The sequence below is a fragment of the Colobus angolensis genome, unplaced genomic scaffold, assembly GCF_000951035.1.
Source record: "Colobus angolensis palliatus isolate OR3802 unplaced genomic scaffold, Cang.pa_1.0 Scaffold32, whole genome shotgun sequence".
Taxonomy (NCBI): Eukaryota; Metazoa; Chordata; class Mammalia; order Primates; family Cercopithecidae; genus Colobus; species Colobus angolensis.
In genome coordinates, this window is record NW_012116488.1 from 10,569,466 (window position 1) to 10,584,976 (window position 15,511).

General features: G+C 50.7%; 1 protein-coding gene across 2 annotated transcripts in view; it reads left to right on the top strand.

The window, feature by feature from the left end:
* Positions 1-15,511, top strand: part of SYNE3 (spectrin repeat containing, nuclear envelope family member 3) — a 55,796-nt gene that overhangs the window by 12,853 nt on the left and 27,432 nt on the right. For both annotated transcript variants that reach the window (XM_011951514.1, XM_011951515.1), the window contains exons 4-7: positions 5,178-5,339; positions 6,473-6,820; positions 9,829-9,965; positions 12,135-12,309. In XM_011951514.1, the coding sequence (XP_011806904.1) occupies positions 5,178-5,339; positions 6,473-6,820; positions 9,829-9,965; positions 12,135-12,309 (822 nt within the window). The remainder of the gene's footprint in view (positions 1-5,177; positions 5,340-6,472; positions 6,821-9,828; positions 9,966-12,134; positions 12,310-15,511) is intronic.

The following is a 15,511-nucleotide window of genomic DNA, read 5'->3' on the forward strand; positions in this document are numbered from 1 at the left end:
GGCTGGCCAATGCTGATGCCAATGTGGAAATGGGGTGCTGTTGTTTGTGGGGTGACTGGACCCTGCATGGAGAAGTGAATTCAGTTTTGGCTTTCTCAGCTGTTGGTTGAAGCCTGTGGCTCCTGATTAAGTCTTCCTGCAAGCTTGAGGACTTTGTTCTCACTCACAGGGAGCCTGGTCAGCTCTTAGGCAGGAGAGCTGTGGTGTACCCTGGGGGTGTTTCCTGCCTCTATAAGCTGGTCATAGGGAGGACTGAGGGGTAGGAGGGGCTAGGCAGACCCCTACGGCCCCTTTAATCTTGTATTCAGAAGGTATGAGCATGCATTTTTAAGGCACGAGGAGCTATAGCATCCACCGGATTCTATGGATGGAGCTTTCGTGGATCCAGAGGGTGCCATGTTCTTCCTAAGCCTGAGAGGCTCCTGAGAGGGGCAAACTTTTCCATCGACCTTGGCCAGAGATTTAATCACCCGATCCTAAGCTCCTCATCAGCAAGGTGGGATGCAGCCCCAGGCGTCGACCTCCTGGGTGTCCCCAGCCCTCCAGCCCCAGACAAAGGGGGAGGATTCTAGCCTTATCTCAAGGCGGGTGGCAACTCCACATACCCAGCAGCCCACAGGGATCCTTGATGGTCTCAGCCTCCCAGTCCCTGCTCTGAACACTTGATGAAGACCTCCCCTGCATAAAAGGTCTCTCTCAGGGCAGTCCTCTGACTCCAGCAACAAATCTGTCCTGGTGCCTTCCTAGGGATCCTGGCCTGGCTTCGGGGTGGGATTGGTCTCTAGGTTCAGATTAGTGCCCTTACTTTTACCTATGAGAGCCCATTGCCACTGCTTGCCGTGCTAAGAACAGGTCACTGCTCCAACAAGGAAAACGCATTTTTGACGTCCAACATGTTAATTAGCACAGCCTTAGGGTTGATGGGGACAGAGCCACAGAAGCACCATGGGGTCCTCCCTGAACTGGAGCCTTTGTGACCACCTGATGGCCCTTGACTGGGGCCAAGGCTAAACCCAGAGGGGAGCAATGGCACATTGTCACCCCACAGCGTTTGCAAGTGAAGTGTAAACAGGGCAGGCTGGCTGCGGGGAGGGGCTTGCTTGTTTGTTTTTAATCCTGATTTAGTTTTCCCAAAGGCAGGCACATGGAAGCATCCTCACCCCCCACTGCTTCCCGTGGTGGCCCTCACAGAAGGCACGTCTGTCTGGCATCTTGGCCATGAACCAGAGCTGCTTGTGATGAATCAGAGCTGCTTGTGCAGCCCTTTGCAGAGGCATAAATCCACACCACCCTTGTTAATTGGTTGGGTTTTGACATTCCTGACAGCTCTGCCCGCCGCAGATGGTGTAATTGCTGGGTCTAATGAGAAGGTTGAGCACCTTCCCGTTTGTCACCCTGTCATTCTCCAGCACAGCTGGATTCTGCCCTGTTACTGTTATGCCTGGCGCAGGTCTCAGCTGGATCCCCGCGCCTCCTGCCAAGGTCCCCTCTGAGTACCTGCTCCCCATCACACAGACTTTTATTTACCCTGGACTTCTCCGGGTGCCAGCACCTCATCCTTCACACCCTGGGAGCTGCGGCCAGCACTTCCATGGGAGAGTTCACTCCTGGCTGCATCTATCATCATCAGCGCGGCCAGGGGCCCAGCATTCAGCCTCCACCTGTTACTCCTGACCCACTTTGTTTCATGAATGAGCCTGTCCTGTGGGTGGAGGAGGCTCCAGGAGAGTTTTGACGGATTTAAATAACCCTGCAGGAAGGGGAAGCCAGCAGGGGAGCTTGCCGAGGCCTTGGAGCCATCCTTAGGGCTGCAGGCGGAAAGCATGAAGGGCACCATCCTCCCTGCGCTTGCTCCATTTTCAGATTCAAGCAGGGCCCATATTTTGTAAGAATTTTGTCTTTCTTTATTCAAATTGTAAACTATTTCAATTACTGTAACTTTAAAATAAGCTTTTGACTGGGTGAGGTGGCTCACGCCTGTAATCCCAGCACTTTGGGAGGCTGAGGCGGGTGGATCACTTGAGGTCAGGAGTTCGAGACCAACCTAGCCAACATGGTGAAACCCCATCTCTTCTAAAAATACAAAAAAAAAAAAGAAAAAAAAGAAAGAAAGAAAAGAAAAGAAATAAAAGAGAAAAAAAGCTAGGCATCATGGTGCACCCCTGTAATCCCAGCTACTTGGGAGGCTGAGGCATGAGAATTGCTTGAACCTAGGAGGCAGAGGTTACAGTGAGCCAAGACCAGGCCATTGTACTCCAGTCTAGGGGACAGAGAGAGTCTCTGTTTCAAAAAATAAGAAATAAAAATAGCTTTCTAAATAAGAATGTATGGTGCCTCCAATGTTATTTCTGTTTTTCACAACCCCAGTTGGAGTGCTCAACATTTGTTGTTGTTGTTATTTTTTGAGACAGAATCTTGTTCTGTCAGGTGAGATAGGCTGGAGTGCAGTGGTGCAGTCACAGCTCACTGCAGCCTCTACCTCCCAGGCTCAAGCGATCCTCCCGCCTCAACCTCCCAAGTAGCTGGGACTACAAGCGTCCTTCACAAACCCAGCTAATCTTTAAATTTTTTGTAGAGATGCCATATCACTATGTTTCCAAGGCTGGTCTCGAACTCCTGGGCTCCAGCGATCCTCCTGCCTCAACCTCCCAAAGTGTTGGGATTACAGACATGAACCACCATGCCCATCCTTGAGAGAACTTCTCAGCTCTCTACTGAAGGGCTTGGTCCTAAGCCTGGGCTTCCCGTTTCTAAAATGGGGATATTTTCTCCTACTTGCAGTGGTGGTTGCAAGGTGTATATGAATTCATATTTCTAGATTCGGTGAGGAGCTTCCCAAAGAAGAGAAAGGCATATCTGAAAGAGCTAAGGGTGTGTTTCAGATGCATTTGCTGGTTCACTCTGCCCAGCTGAGAATGTCTGACTTAGCTTTGTGGATGGTCAGAACCCTCCTGGACAGGGCCTGGCTCCATGGTGAAGAGCTGAGGTCAGCCAGCTATGGTTCATGCACCACATCCAGCCCATTCCTAGCTTCAGCCTCAGCCTCCTGAGTAGCTGAGACTACAGGTGCACACCACCACACCCGGCTAATGTTTTTATTTATTTTTTGTAAAAATGAGGTCTGACTGTGTTGCCTAGGCTAGTCTTGAACTCCTGGGCTCAAGGAATCCTCCTGCCTCAACCTCCCAAAATGCTGGGATTATAAGCATGAACTAGAATGGCATTTATATTTTCAAACGGTTGGGAAAAAATGAAAAGCCAAATATTTCTTGATGTGTGAAAATGACATGAAAAACATTTCAGTGTTCATAATTAAAGTTTTATTGGAATGCGGCCATTCTTTTCACGTTATCTGCAGCTACTCATGTGCTACAACAGAAGTTGCATGCTGGCGGTGGAGGAGCTCCATATGGCAGGCCAAGCTAAAAGCATTTCCTGGGTGGCCCTTGACAGAAACAGTCAATGATTTTGGAGTCTGACACTTGCTGTTGGAATCTTTTCTGCAAGACCAAGAGAGTTCTGTGACATCCCAACTCCAGTCTGAACATTTGCAGAATGGGAGGGTTTTGTGATTGTTTGAGTATTAAATAAGATAATGCTTTGAAGTTTCACGCACACCTAGCATAGGTGCTTATTGAATGAGTCTCCTTTGTCCCTTTTCTTGGCTTTCTTTGGAAACTTCCCTCCGATGGCAAACACTCCAGATTTGTGCTTCCTGCCATTCAGGAAGCGTTCCCAGAGCCTGCCCTGAGCTAGACCCCGGGAGATGAAATAACAGGGGCAGCCTTTTTTCTAGGGATCTCCTGGATCCCCCAGTGGGTGACGATGCCATGGACAACTGCTGTGATGAAGTTGCATCCCAGTGGTTTGGGAACGCAGAAGGAAGGCCGTTAATTCAGCCTGGGGCAATGGGCACAGCCTCAGAGTGAGAAGGGAGCGTGGGGTTAGTATTGCAGGTGGGCACCCGCTGGGGGTGTCAGAAGAGCTTGGAGAAGGCAGGAGACGATCAGCAATGCCTCGAGGTTGTTAAGTGCTTACCAGTTGCCAGTCTCTGTTTTGGGGGCTGTGTGAGCTCTGGCCCATTTCATCTCACTTTCTCCCAATGAGGCAGGTGTTATTAACCATACCATATGGATGAGGGGACTTGGGCACAGAAGGGTTAATTAGGTGCCTAAGGTGGGGCCAAGGTTCAAGCCACAGGCAGTGGGATCCCAACCCCAGTGTCCTGACTGCTGGACCACAGAGCTACATCATGGGGACCTGTCCTTGAAATGATAGGCTACAAGGATTGGACTTGGGCCTGGGGCCAGTGGGGAGCCATGAAAGAATATGGGGAGACAGCACTGTGAACAGGGTGTGTTTTGAAAAACTTAGTCTCTAGGAGTACAGTCTGGCTCATAGCAGGGACACCATCATTTTTCCAAATGTCAGCCACCCTCAGGACATCATCTTGCCCCTGTGTTGTTAAGACCTTTGGTGGGACTGGCTGAAAATAGAGATGACTCCAGCCCATGCAACACATATCACCATATTCATGGGGAAATGGGGCAGTTTGCCATTGATTTGCACACCCTGTGGACACTGTTGTGTAATGGAGCTAGAAATACTGGTTTCTAGCATTCAACCCAGCTCAGACTGAATCTTGGCGCTTTCCTAGCTGGGTGCCCTTGGGCAAATCGCTTTATCTCTCTATATCTTGGTGTCCTTATCTGTCAAACTGGGATTGTAATGGTACCACCTTATGGAGTGGTCAGGAGAGTTCACTGACCTCATGTATGTCAAGCTCTTAGAGCAACACCCAGCACCTTGGTGAGTGCTCAAAACGATAGTGTGATGTAGTAGTAGTAGTGCTAATGTTGTTGCTGCTGCCGTGCCTCAGTCTTGAATGCCATTCCTAGGATGTGGCAACCAAGAAAGCCAGCTGCATAGTGACAGGGCCCAGTGCCAACATGCTCTGGTCTCCAAAGCCAAGTCTCTTGGCATATTGCTTGTAAGGCAGAACAGAGTATCTGAGAGCTCTTTGTGTCTAGAGAAAGGGCTGGGGGTTGGTTGCACCTCCTGCTAACACACACAATCACACACACACACACACACACACAGGCAGGCTACGGGTTTTCTGGTCTTTGGGCTGTCTGGGCTGGGGACCCTCATGGCTGGTGATTCTCCTCCTCCCGCAGGACCGGGTAGATCTGCTGGAGCAGGTGGCCCGGGAGCATGAGGAGTACCAGGCAGGCGTGGACGAGTTCCAACTGTGGCTGAAGGCGGTGGTGGAGAAGGTGAATGGCTGCCTCGGGCGGAAATGCAAGCTGCCCATCACGCAGCGCCTCTCCACACTGCAGGTAATCCCCAGCTGTGTCTCAACCAGAGGGACCCTAGGGACACTCACAGAGGCTGGATTCTATGGCAGTTTCTTTAATAGGACAGTGCTCAGTGCCACAGAATATATAAGTACCCACAGACCCCCGTGAGGAGAAGCGTGGAATCTAGTCTAAACGCTTAGGTCCTCAGAGGCTTTATGGAAATCCCTGGCCAGCAGAGCATTTGGAAACCCAGGACCACAGAAGCACGGTCTAGGCCAGTGGTCTCAAATGGGGGGCATTTGGCAGTATCTAGAGACTCCTCGTCCCGAGGAAAATCTTCGGCAATGTCCTAAGACAGTAGAGGGGGTGGATGCTGCTGCTGCATCTGGGTGGCGACCAGGGGTGCTGCAAAACCACCGTACAGTGCACAGGACAGCCCCACACAGCACAGAGCAATCAGCCCACGTGGCAATGGTGCCAAGGGAGAAGAACCGTGGTGCAGGCACCTGGTCTGCCTTCGGGAGAAGTGGGCTCCCCACTTTTCACCTGCTGTGTGACTTTCAGTGAGCACCTGACTCCCTCCATAAAGTGAGTGGGTAGAGTGTCTTTAATAATTCAAGAATCACTTGATAAATTTTGCCACAACTGTGCAGTACCTGAACTATTTCTTTAATATTTGTATTTAAATGGACTCTTTTTTAAAAAAAAAAAAAACCTGATGATTATTTATTTAGAAAGAAAACGTACCACTGTCATAAATGGAAAAGATGGTGCTGATTCCAAATAGGTAGATAACCACACAAATAAATGCAATGAAACCGAACGGAGCCATTTGGTTCTATTTGGCTCCACACTGTTTCCAGCTGAAGGCATGGAAAGGAAGATAAACAAATGTCAGAAAGTGTTCAAGACAGAAGCACCCAACAGAGACTTTCTCCTTGACTTAATCAAACGACTTAAAAAAGACTAATGGGGAAGGAATAAGGTTCTCAGGTGGTGCGTCCACGCTGCTTAAGGCAGACAGTCCAGCCCTTAGGAAGGCCCCTCTGGCTCTAACACGGGACTCCGGGAATCAGTGTTTTACAGGGCAGTCCTAGATCTGCTCTGGAAGATGCACCAACTGTTTTCTTTTTCCCTGCCTGTTTTTCCCTCACTCCCTCTACCCTCTTCAGGACATTGCCAAAGATTTTCCCAGGGGCGAGCAGTCTCTGGAGAGGCTGGAGGAGCAGTCTGTGGGCGTCATTCGGAACACCTCTCCTTTGGGTGCAGAGAAGATCACCGGAGAACTGGAAGAGATGAGGAAAGTTCTGGAGAAGCTGCACGCCCTCTGGGAGGAGGAGGAGGAGCGGCTGCGGGGTCTACTCCAGTCCAGGGGAGCCTTTGAGCAGCAGATTAAGCAGCTGGAGGCTGAGCTCAGCGAGTTCAGGATGGTCCTGCAGAGGCTGGCCCAGGAGGGCCTGCAGCCTGCGGCGAAGGCGGGGACTGAGGATGAGCTGGTGGCCCACTGGAGACGCTACTCGGTAAGCGTGCTTGGCCGAGTCATGGAGCCCGGGTTGCGGTCTATGCCCCAGGGTCCTGGCACTTAAACCTCCTCTGTGATGGATAATCGGGCTGAGCCCTGAACACACTCACTCTGCTTCTCCAGGATTCTTGATATCTCAGCTCCCTGAGCGGGGAGTAGACAAGTTGGACGTTTATCCCCATTTTCTGGAGGAGGAAGCTAGGGCCTGCAGAGATTTTTTTCCCCCCAACATCCCTAGAGTCACATGGTGGGTCTGTGAAGAAATAACAGCAGAGGTGGATTGGGCAGCCAGGGTTGGGCCTCAAAGCTAGTCTCTTGCCCAGTGGTGGGATAACATGTGGGCTTCCTCTGCGTGGAACAGGGAATATTGGATCAGAAGGGAAAACTCTTAGTGTGGAGATGACGGGGAACAAACATGGGCCTCTAGGAGGCCAAGCAGCAGAGGCCCACAGTGGCGGGGGTGCTTCCCAGACCAGACACGACATCCCATCAGAGGCTCCCCACCCCTCCCTGCAGGTATACGAACCGAAGCTTGACTTGTGGATAAAGAGAGTTTTAAAATAATAAGCAACGGCCCTCCCCACCTCTGTCTGTATATATTGTTAACTCAGGATACGACTCCATGAGAGGCGATATCTCCAGGGGAAGTCATCCCAGGTCTTACCTGCACTCTGCCACTGTTGTTATATTTTTCCTCTTCCTTCTAATCTTTGCCCATACGCAACAGTATTTTTTGTAGGGAGAAACAAAGGGCACGTATTCTTCAGGGCTGTCTTCTCGTTCGATCTTGTAGCAGAACAGGTTACCCTGCAGTGATCACCTTCCTGCAAAAGGAACTGTCCCCCCCCGCTTTAGGACTGTGTGCCTCAATGCTCGTTGGAGGTGGTATGGCACAGTGGTGAGGGATGGGGACTTTGGGGCCGGACTAGCTGGGTTTAAGTCCTAGTTTCTCTCCTTGCTAACCGAGTGGCTTTGGGAAAATTACTTTAACTTCTGTTATGTGTGAAATGAAGCACTGAGAGGCTAGGAGACTTGCCCGTGGTTATATATCCAATAGGTGGAGATAGGGATTTTAACTTGAACCCAGGTAATCTGACTAAAGGTCATATGCTTCCAACCAGTGGGCCAGCTCAGGCTCCCAGTTCTAGAAAATTAACATAGCAAGAGGAACAGACCAGGAATCCAGACATCAGTGGATCTGTCCCCTCCGGGACTGCAACCCTGGAATGCTCCTGAGAGAGCAGAGAGCTGGGTATGACTTGCGTTATCCCTCTGCTGACCAGAACAGGACCCTCGTCTGTTTCAGGGAGACTGTTTTCATTGAACGTTGAAGTCAGGGTGGATTTGTGGCTTATCCAGTGTCAGGTCAGGAAATGCAACTACCTGGCAGGGTCCACCCTCCTGAGCCTCCCAAGGAATCAGCAGACTAAACCTGATAACAGTATAGGTCCCAGCACGGCATGTCAGAGCTGGAAGGGATGCGGTCTTATTTTTACAAGGAGGGAACTGAGCCTAGAGAAAGGTCATGCTTAGCCAGACCACCCAGCCATGGGGCAGCGTCCTTCCCAGGAATGAGGGCCCTGGGTGTTCCTGTACTGCCTCAAGCTGATGATGGGCCTTCCAGTGGCCTGGACAGGCCTCTCTCCAGGGGCAGCCCCTCTGCACCCTTGCCCTTCTTTGGCTGAATTCCTGCTGGCCAGCCAGCTTTCCTGACCACTGATATGCCGGGCTTCTTCATGAATGATTTTCAACCTGCCAGTTCCCACAAACCAACCGTGTCTGGTCTGTGAAAACTTTCATAGACGTCATTACATTTCCTAACTAATTGAATAGCGATAGGAATATTTTTGAGAATGAACAGGGCTGGCTGGGCAGATTCTGTGTCCTTCTGCCTACATAGTGGCAGCCGCTATGCCCGTATTGCCCCAGCCACTGCCTAAAATCCTTCCCTCTATTTGTGCTTTCTCCCTTGAGCTTAATCCTCTAAACCCTGTTCATCCATGGGTCACCCCAGGCTAAGCCTAACTGGAGCTGCCCCTGGTTCCTCGTGAATGAAGGGTCGAGCAGAGGTCGGGATAGTCAAGAAGGGCAGAAGCACGAGGCTGCCTCCTGGGATTGAGGGAGCTGGGGATGGGGAGGGACCAATGTACCCCTGCTCTGTACCAAGTGCCTTGTCAATATCACCCGACCCATGTGGTTGGTGAAAGTGACCCCATTTATCAATGAGGAAACAGTCCAAAGTGCACAGCTAGGAAAAGACAGAGGTGGGTGTCCAGGCCAGCTCTGTGTTGTGGTAAAGCCCATGCACTTTCCACTACCCCATCTTGCTTCCTACTAAGCAGGACCAAGCAAGGGACTGGGAGTCCTGCAGATCAAGGTCAAATGCAGAACTTCCCAGGACAGCAGGGAAAGGCTGTGTCTGGAGTGTCTGCACACATTGAAGTGAAGCAACTTAGGAATAGTCCATGCAAATATTTTCTAGGCCTGCCGAGAATAATAACCGGGTTCACAAGCACCTTTAGAGGCATGAAGAGGCGCTGCTCTGATGTCGGGTCCACCATCTGCAGACTCTGCAACCATCAGAGAGCTCTTAGCCCAAGTTTCCTTGTAAATAACATTGGGACACAGAGACTAGACTTTCAGGACTGTTGCGAGGCTTAAACGAACGGGACACCCAGGGCGCTCAGCCTGGCATTGGTGTCCCTTGAGTATTAGTTATTTGTATCATTAGGTTCCAAGCTTTGCCATGGCAATGCTGGGAGGTAGGGGATAAAACAGAGCAGAACTGTAGCCCAGCAACAGACAGGAAAGGCTGAGTTCCAGGTCATGGAGCTGGAGATGGGAGGACAGGGACTGAGCTAAGAGTGGGACCCAAGTTCCTGCCCCTGGTGACAGTTTCTGCCCAGCCTGGCCCACCCCCACTGGCCACGGTCACCCCCCTGCACACACACACTTACCCTGTTGAGGAGCCTCATCCTCCTGCTGTGGTATCGTCATGTGCTGCAGGCAACACGGGCGGCGCTGGCCTCAGAGGAGCCCCGGGTGGACCGGCTGCAAGCCCAGCTGAAGGAGCTCATCGTCTTCCCCCATGACCTGAAGCAACTCTCTGACAGTGTCGTCGCTGCCATCCAGGAGTATCAGAGGTATCTGGGAAGGCTAAGGGCGGTGGGACTCAGGGTGTGCTGGAACCCACATTTCCCCATCTCCAGAAAGCAGGCTTGCTTTCTCCTGCAACATAGTAACTTCTAAATCATTCTTTGCACCTCTCAACGACTGGCTTTTGCAGGTTCTGTCTTGGCTCAGACACTGTCCCATTTGACTGCTTTGCATTTGCTCCCAGAAAGAGGCCTGAACTTTGCATTTATCCAGACTAGTGGCTGAGCCACCCATCCTGTCATGACTCTTTATGCAGGTTAGCACTGGGGAGGGGTGACGGCACAAAGGGAGGACTTTTCAATAGCCAGACTCCATTCCCGGGCCTTCGGATGCTGACTTCAACATCCGAGCCGTCTCCAGACCAGCCTCCACCTGCCCCCTCAGCCCCTGGGCTCAGGCACAGCAGGACCTTCCAGCTTCCTAGTTGTAGCAAAAGCAGCAGCCCTGTATCCTCCCTGTGCAGAACTGAGCCAAGTGTTGATTTGAAATCTGTTACCTGTCTTCACTGCATGAGCCTCCGAGGTGTTCTGAACATGGTACAACTGTCCACACAGCTGTCGCGCGTCTTCTACCTCTGCCTGGTGCAGGGAGCTCTTTCAGAATGAACGAAGCGAGCTCCTTCTTTGCCGTGTATCTCTCATCCCACAGCATGCTCAGGCCCACATCTATAAAACTGGGGCAGTGGCCTGGATCCCCCATGGGATGCTAAAGTAGGGGTAGGACTGGGGTTGGGGGGTTGAATTTCCTGTGCATGAAGCAGGCAGGGAAACAGAGTGGCCAAGGGTCTTCCTCTCTGGTCTCTCTCACTGAGGTTTCAGGTACTGGTTTCCTATGACTTGGTGCTGGACATTGTGTTTGAAAAATTATTTGTAGAAATTAAATGGGCCTAGAATGACGTTATCTTACTCAAGAAAGGGTTTTGTTTGCTTCTGCCAGATGCCTGGGGGCAGGCGGGACTAGTCTAGGGTCTCCATAATTTATCTTCAAGGCTTGTATTCCCTGGTCATGCAGCTGGGCTATCTGTCTGTTGGACTGACTTGCTTGCAGTGCATTTTTATCCTGAGGGCATGGACCTTTGCGATCCCAGCTTCATGTGAGGTGCTGTTTTCAGAATCTGCCCATTTTTGATAGACTCTTATCCTGAGAGGCTGCCAAAACCCTAACTCAGTTTTGCAGCTATTTCTTCCAGATTGGCAAGTGCCCTCAGGGTCAAAGCAGCTTTGGATGTTAGACTCACATTTTTATTACTTGTTTTTTAACACTTTGATCAAGCAATTTTTTTGTTTGCCTTTTGTTTTTGTACTCAGTGGGAGGGCCAGTCTGAATTAATTATTCTTCTGTTACTGGAAGAATAACGTCTCCATGTGTCATCTCATCTAACACTTAACATGATTATATGCGAGGGACACTGTGTTGCCTATTTCATAGGTGAGAAAACTGAGGCTTATTAATATTGAACCACTTAAGGTCACATAGCTGGCCTGTCTGGCTCCAAACTCCCAGCTCTTTATACCTACTATAGAATCAGAGAACACTCATGCCTCTTATTTATTTACATATTTACTTTGGAGACAGGTGTTGCTCTGTCACCTAGGTTGGAGTGTAGTGGTGCAATCACAGCTCACTGCAACCTCGAATTCCTGGGCTCAAGCAATCCTCCTACCTCAGCCTCCCGAGTAGCTAGGACTACAGGCATGCACCATGATGCCTGGCTAATTTTAAATTTTTTTTTTGTAGAGATGGGGTCTTGCTATGTTGCTCAGGCTAGTCTCATACTCCTGGCCTCAAGTGATCCTCCTGCTCTGGCCTCTCAAAGTGCTGGGACTACAGGTGTGAGCCACCGTATCTGGCCCATGAATGTAAATTATATAAGAGCCTACAGGTCCCAAGGAGCCCTGGTGTCTGTCCTCAGGATCTTCCTGCTGATGAAGACCCCAGGCCTGCTGCTGATGCCTTTTCATAGTGATATTAACCAGAGTCCCTTCCAGCAACATCTTGGGTCTACTGCTGCAGACACTCCCAGCAACTGAGATAGGAGAAGGCTCACCCTGGGAGCAGTGCACCCTGGGCCTCTTGAGGGTCTTGGTGGAGGCCTCATCCCTGGACTGAACCCACTCTCTCTCCTCCCTCGTTTTCTCCCTCCACGCTCCTTGCAGCCTGAAGGGGAAGAGTGCCAGGCTGCGCAATGCCGCGGGGGTGGAGCTGTGGCAGCACTTCCAGCGGCCTCTGCAGGATCTGCAGCTGTGGAGGGCCCTGGCCCAGCGGCTCTTGGAGGTCACTGCCAGCCTGCAGGACCTGCCTTCCCTTCACACCTTCCTACCCCAGATCGAGGTAACCGTGGTCCTGCCAACTGGGTGTGGCTGGGGTGGGCCACTGGCGGGGCATGGTGTTTCAGCCTCTCTCCCAGGGCAAGGCCCATTGCCGGGTCCTCCGGATATCTGGGGAGAGCTCACTGCGCCTGGTCTGCTGAGTCCTGGTGCACAGGAAGTGTCCATGCTTGCTTGTTACAGTGACAAAGGTCAGCTCGGCTCTGGGTTAACCCGGGGCTCCGCAGGGACGCTCCCCACCCGCAAGCACCTACCAGGTGGAGGCATCAGCAGTCCTGAGAGAGCAGCGTTATCAGGCCATTGCCTTTACTGCGGCTGCAAGCGGCAGGAAACCTGACCTGACCGGTGGTATCTTAAAACAGGGACATTCAGGCAGTCCAGGGTGCCAGGCCATAGCTCAGTGGTGTCACCAGGACCAAGCCCTTTGTAAGCCTAAGCCAGGTCTCCCTTCATGGCCCCAGCATGGCTGCTGTGGCTCCAAACATGCATCTCCCATGAATAACAAATGGCTCCGGATGGAGCCGCGGGTGCACGGGGCTCTCTCCACCTCCACTTCCGCCTTTCAAATCCTCCTGACTCCTGCACACTCCCCTTACATCTCATTGGCTGGTCAAGGTCATATGATTATTCCTGGCCCAATCACCAGCAAGGATGATGGGATTACCATAACTGGTTTGTACCAATTAGACTCAGTGCCCCGGAACTGAGCACTTTGCCTCCCAAAATGCTGGTTGTTTGGGAAGCGAGAAGGAGGAATGACGGTGGGATGAGCAGAAGACAGCATCTGCCATGATGTCCACCATCACAGTGTCCCCAGTATGCCTGTACATACTGTCTCTGACATCATTGAACTCTGAAGTGCATAAAATGATTTTGTGTCTAGAGACTGTTAGACACAAAGAGTGGGAAAAGGCTCAAACGTGTGTGCGATGTATAATCATTCTGATCATAAAAGGCACACCTACTTGGAGAGTGTAAAGGTATGTGAAGAAGAAAACGAAAAGCTCCCATTATCCCACAAGCCATAGGGATGAACATGTTGGGGCAATTGCTCCATCGCTTTTTCTGCCACCTTGGTATTACTGGGGAGAACCAATAACCAGGATTGGCCCCTGCTCACCCTTGGGTGCACTACTTGGCCATGTGCCTGCATTTTGAAACGTCTACCCTTGTGATTTTCCGCTTCGGGCTTATGTTGGGCCAATAACTTGTTTCCTTTCTTCATGGCTTTTTTTTTTTTTTTTGGAGACGAAGTCTTGCTCTGTCACCCAGGCTGGAGGGCAGTGGCGCGATCTCGGCTCACTGCAACCTCCGCCTCCCAGGTTCAAGAGATTCTCCTGCCTCAGCCTCCCAAGTACAGGCATGCACCACCACGCCTGGCTAATTTTTTGTACTTTTAGTAGACTCGGGGTTTTATCATCATGTTGGCCAGGCTGGTCTCAAGCTCCTGACCTCAAGTGAGCTGCCCACACCAGCCTCCCAAAATGCTAGAATTACAGACGTGAGCCACTGCGCCAGACCTCTCTTAATAGTTTTTAAGCTGCAGGGCATGGCCTTTCTTTCCAAGGGTCCAGGGGGCCTCTTCTTCCAGCCCCATGCTCCAAAGGATGGTGGGACATCTTTTCTAGGTACTCGTCAGGGCATCCTGGAGTGAATTTCATATGTGCCACAAACCTCAATTTTAGATCAGAAGATCCCAAATCTGTCCTTTATATCTGATTAAATCCATTTAGATATTTCCATGAGATATGGTCACCAAGAGACAGAAGATTTAATTACAATGTTTATGTATTTGGGATCAAGTTCTATAATTGTATATTCTGATATTCTCACTCCACACATTTGAGCTTTCGTTCTTAGCATCATTTAAAATTATTCAAATAAAAGTGATCATTTTCAATGGCTGGATAATATTCTATTTTGGAGTATGCCATAATTTAATGTTTCCACAATTAGAGGCTTAGGTTGTTTCTGATTTTTTATTGTCATAATTCACATATTTTGAATATCTATGCACTGTAGTTTTTTTCCATTTCTACCATGATCTTCCTTGTTTTGCAGATGAGGGATCAGAGCCAGGGAACCTATTTGACAAAAGAGGAAACTGAGGCTCAGAACTGCCCCTAGCTTCCCAACCAGCACATAATCCAGACTCATGATCTCAACTCCCCAGCCTAAACTCTTAACTCCCATAATATTGTGCCTGAGCTTGGTGAAAAGGGGGTAAAGGTGACTCCCCTACAGTGAGAGGCTTGACCTCTGTGTGGCTGAACACAAGCTAGATGCCCTGGTTTGCAGGTCATGCCAGTACAGCTGTATCAGCTGTGGCTACACTGCCTCTTCCAGAAACACCTACCCTTCAAGGCCTGTCATCAGTACTGCCTTCTCCAAAGTAGTACTCGATTTCCCCAACCAGGAGTGTCCACCTCTGCCTTGAACTCCCACGGCACTAGCTCCAGCTTTGCTTAAAGAATGACCACTTTCTGTCCTGTACTGAAATGATTTACCTGGGTTGGAATCTTTGTTCTTTCTCTCCCAACCCTGTGCCTAGCTCAGTGTTTTAAGTCTGAGAGCGGGTTCTCAGCAACATCATCAGGTATGAAATGAAAGAACTCTGGCCAAAGACAAAACCTCTGACGTCCAGAACCCCAGACTCTTGATTAGAAATGCAAGAGGTGCTTACCTGAAACAGCTGGAGAGGCAACAGGAGCCAGAGGCTTGGTTCAGGCTCTAAGAGTTGCAGGGCTTTTGGGGCAAGAAGAGTGAGTGTAGGCTGGGAATGGGGTCAGGGAAGGCTTCCTGGAGGAGGTAGGGTCTGGGCTGTACAGAGTTCAGGCTGTATGGCAGCCTGCTGCCATTACAGGAGGCTTCTGAGCCCCCTTAGTTCTCCTCTTTGCTTGGCAAACTCCTGCATATCAGCAGTCTGCTGAGTATCACCTCCTCTGGGAAGCCTTCCTGAATTCTCTCTGATCATGCTCCTACAGGCCTGTAGCTCCCTTCGAAATGTCCAAAACACTGTTGCAGGTAGTGCTGGGGGGTGCATCCACTATTACTGGTGATGGGGGATCACTGAGTACAGGATCAAGCTGGCTGGGTCTGGGTTCTGCTGCAATGTGGTGGGTCGGTGGTGGGGAGCCAACTAACTGGGAGGCAGCAGCCATTTAGGAGCTGTGTGGTCCAGGTGCCCAAGGCTGAGGGTGCATGGC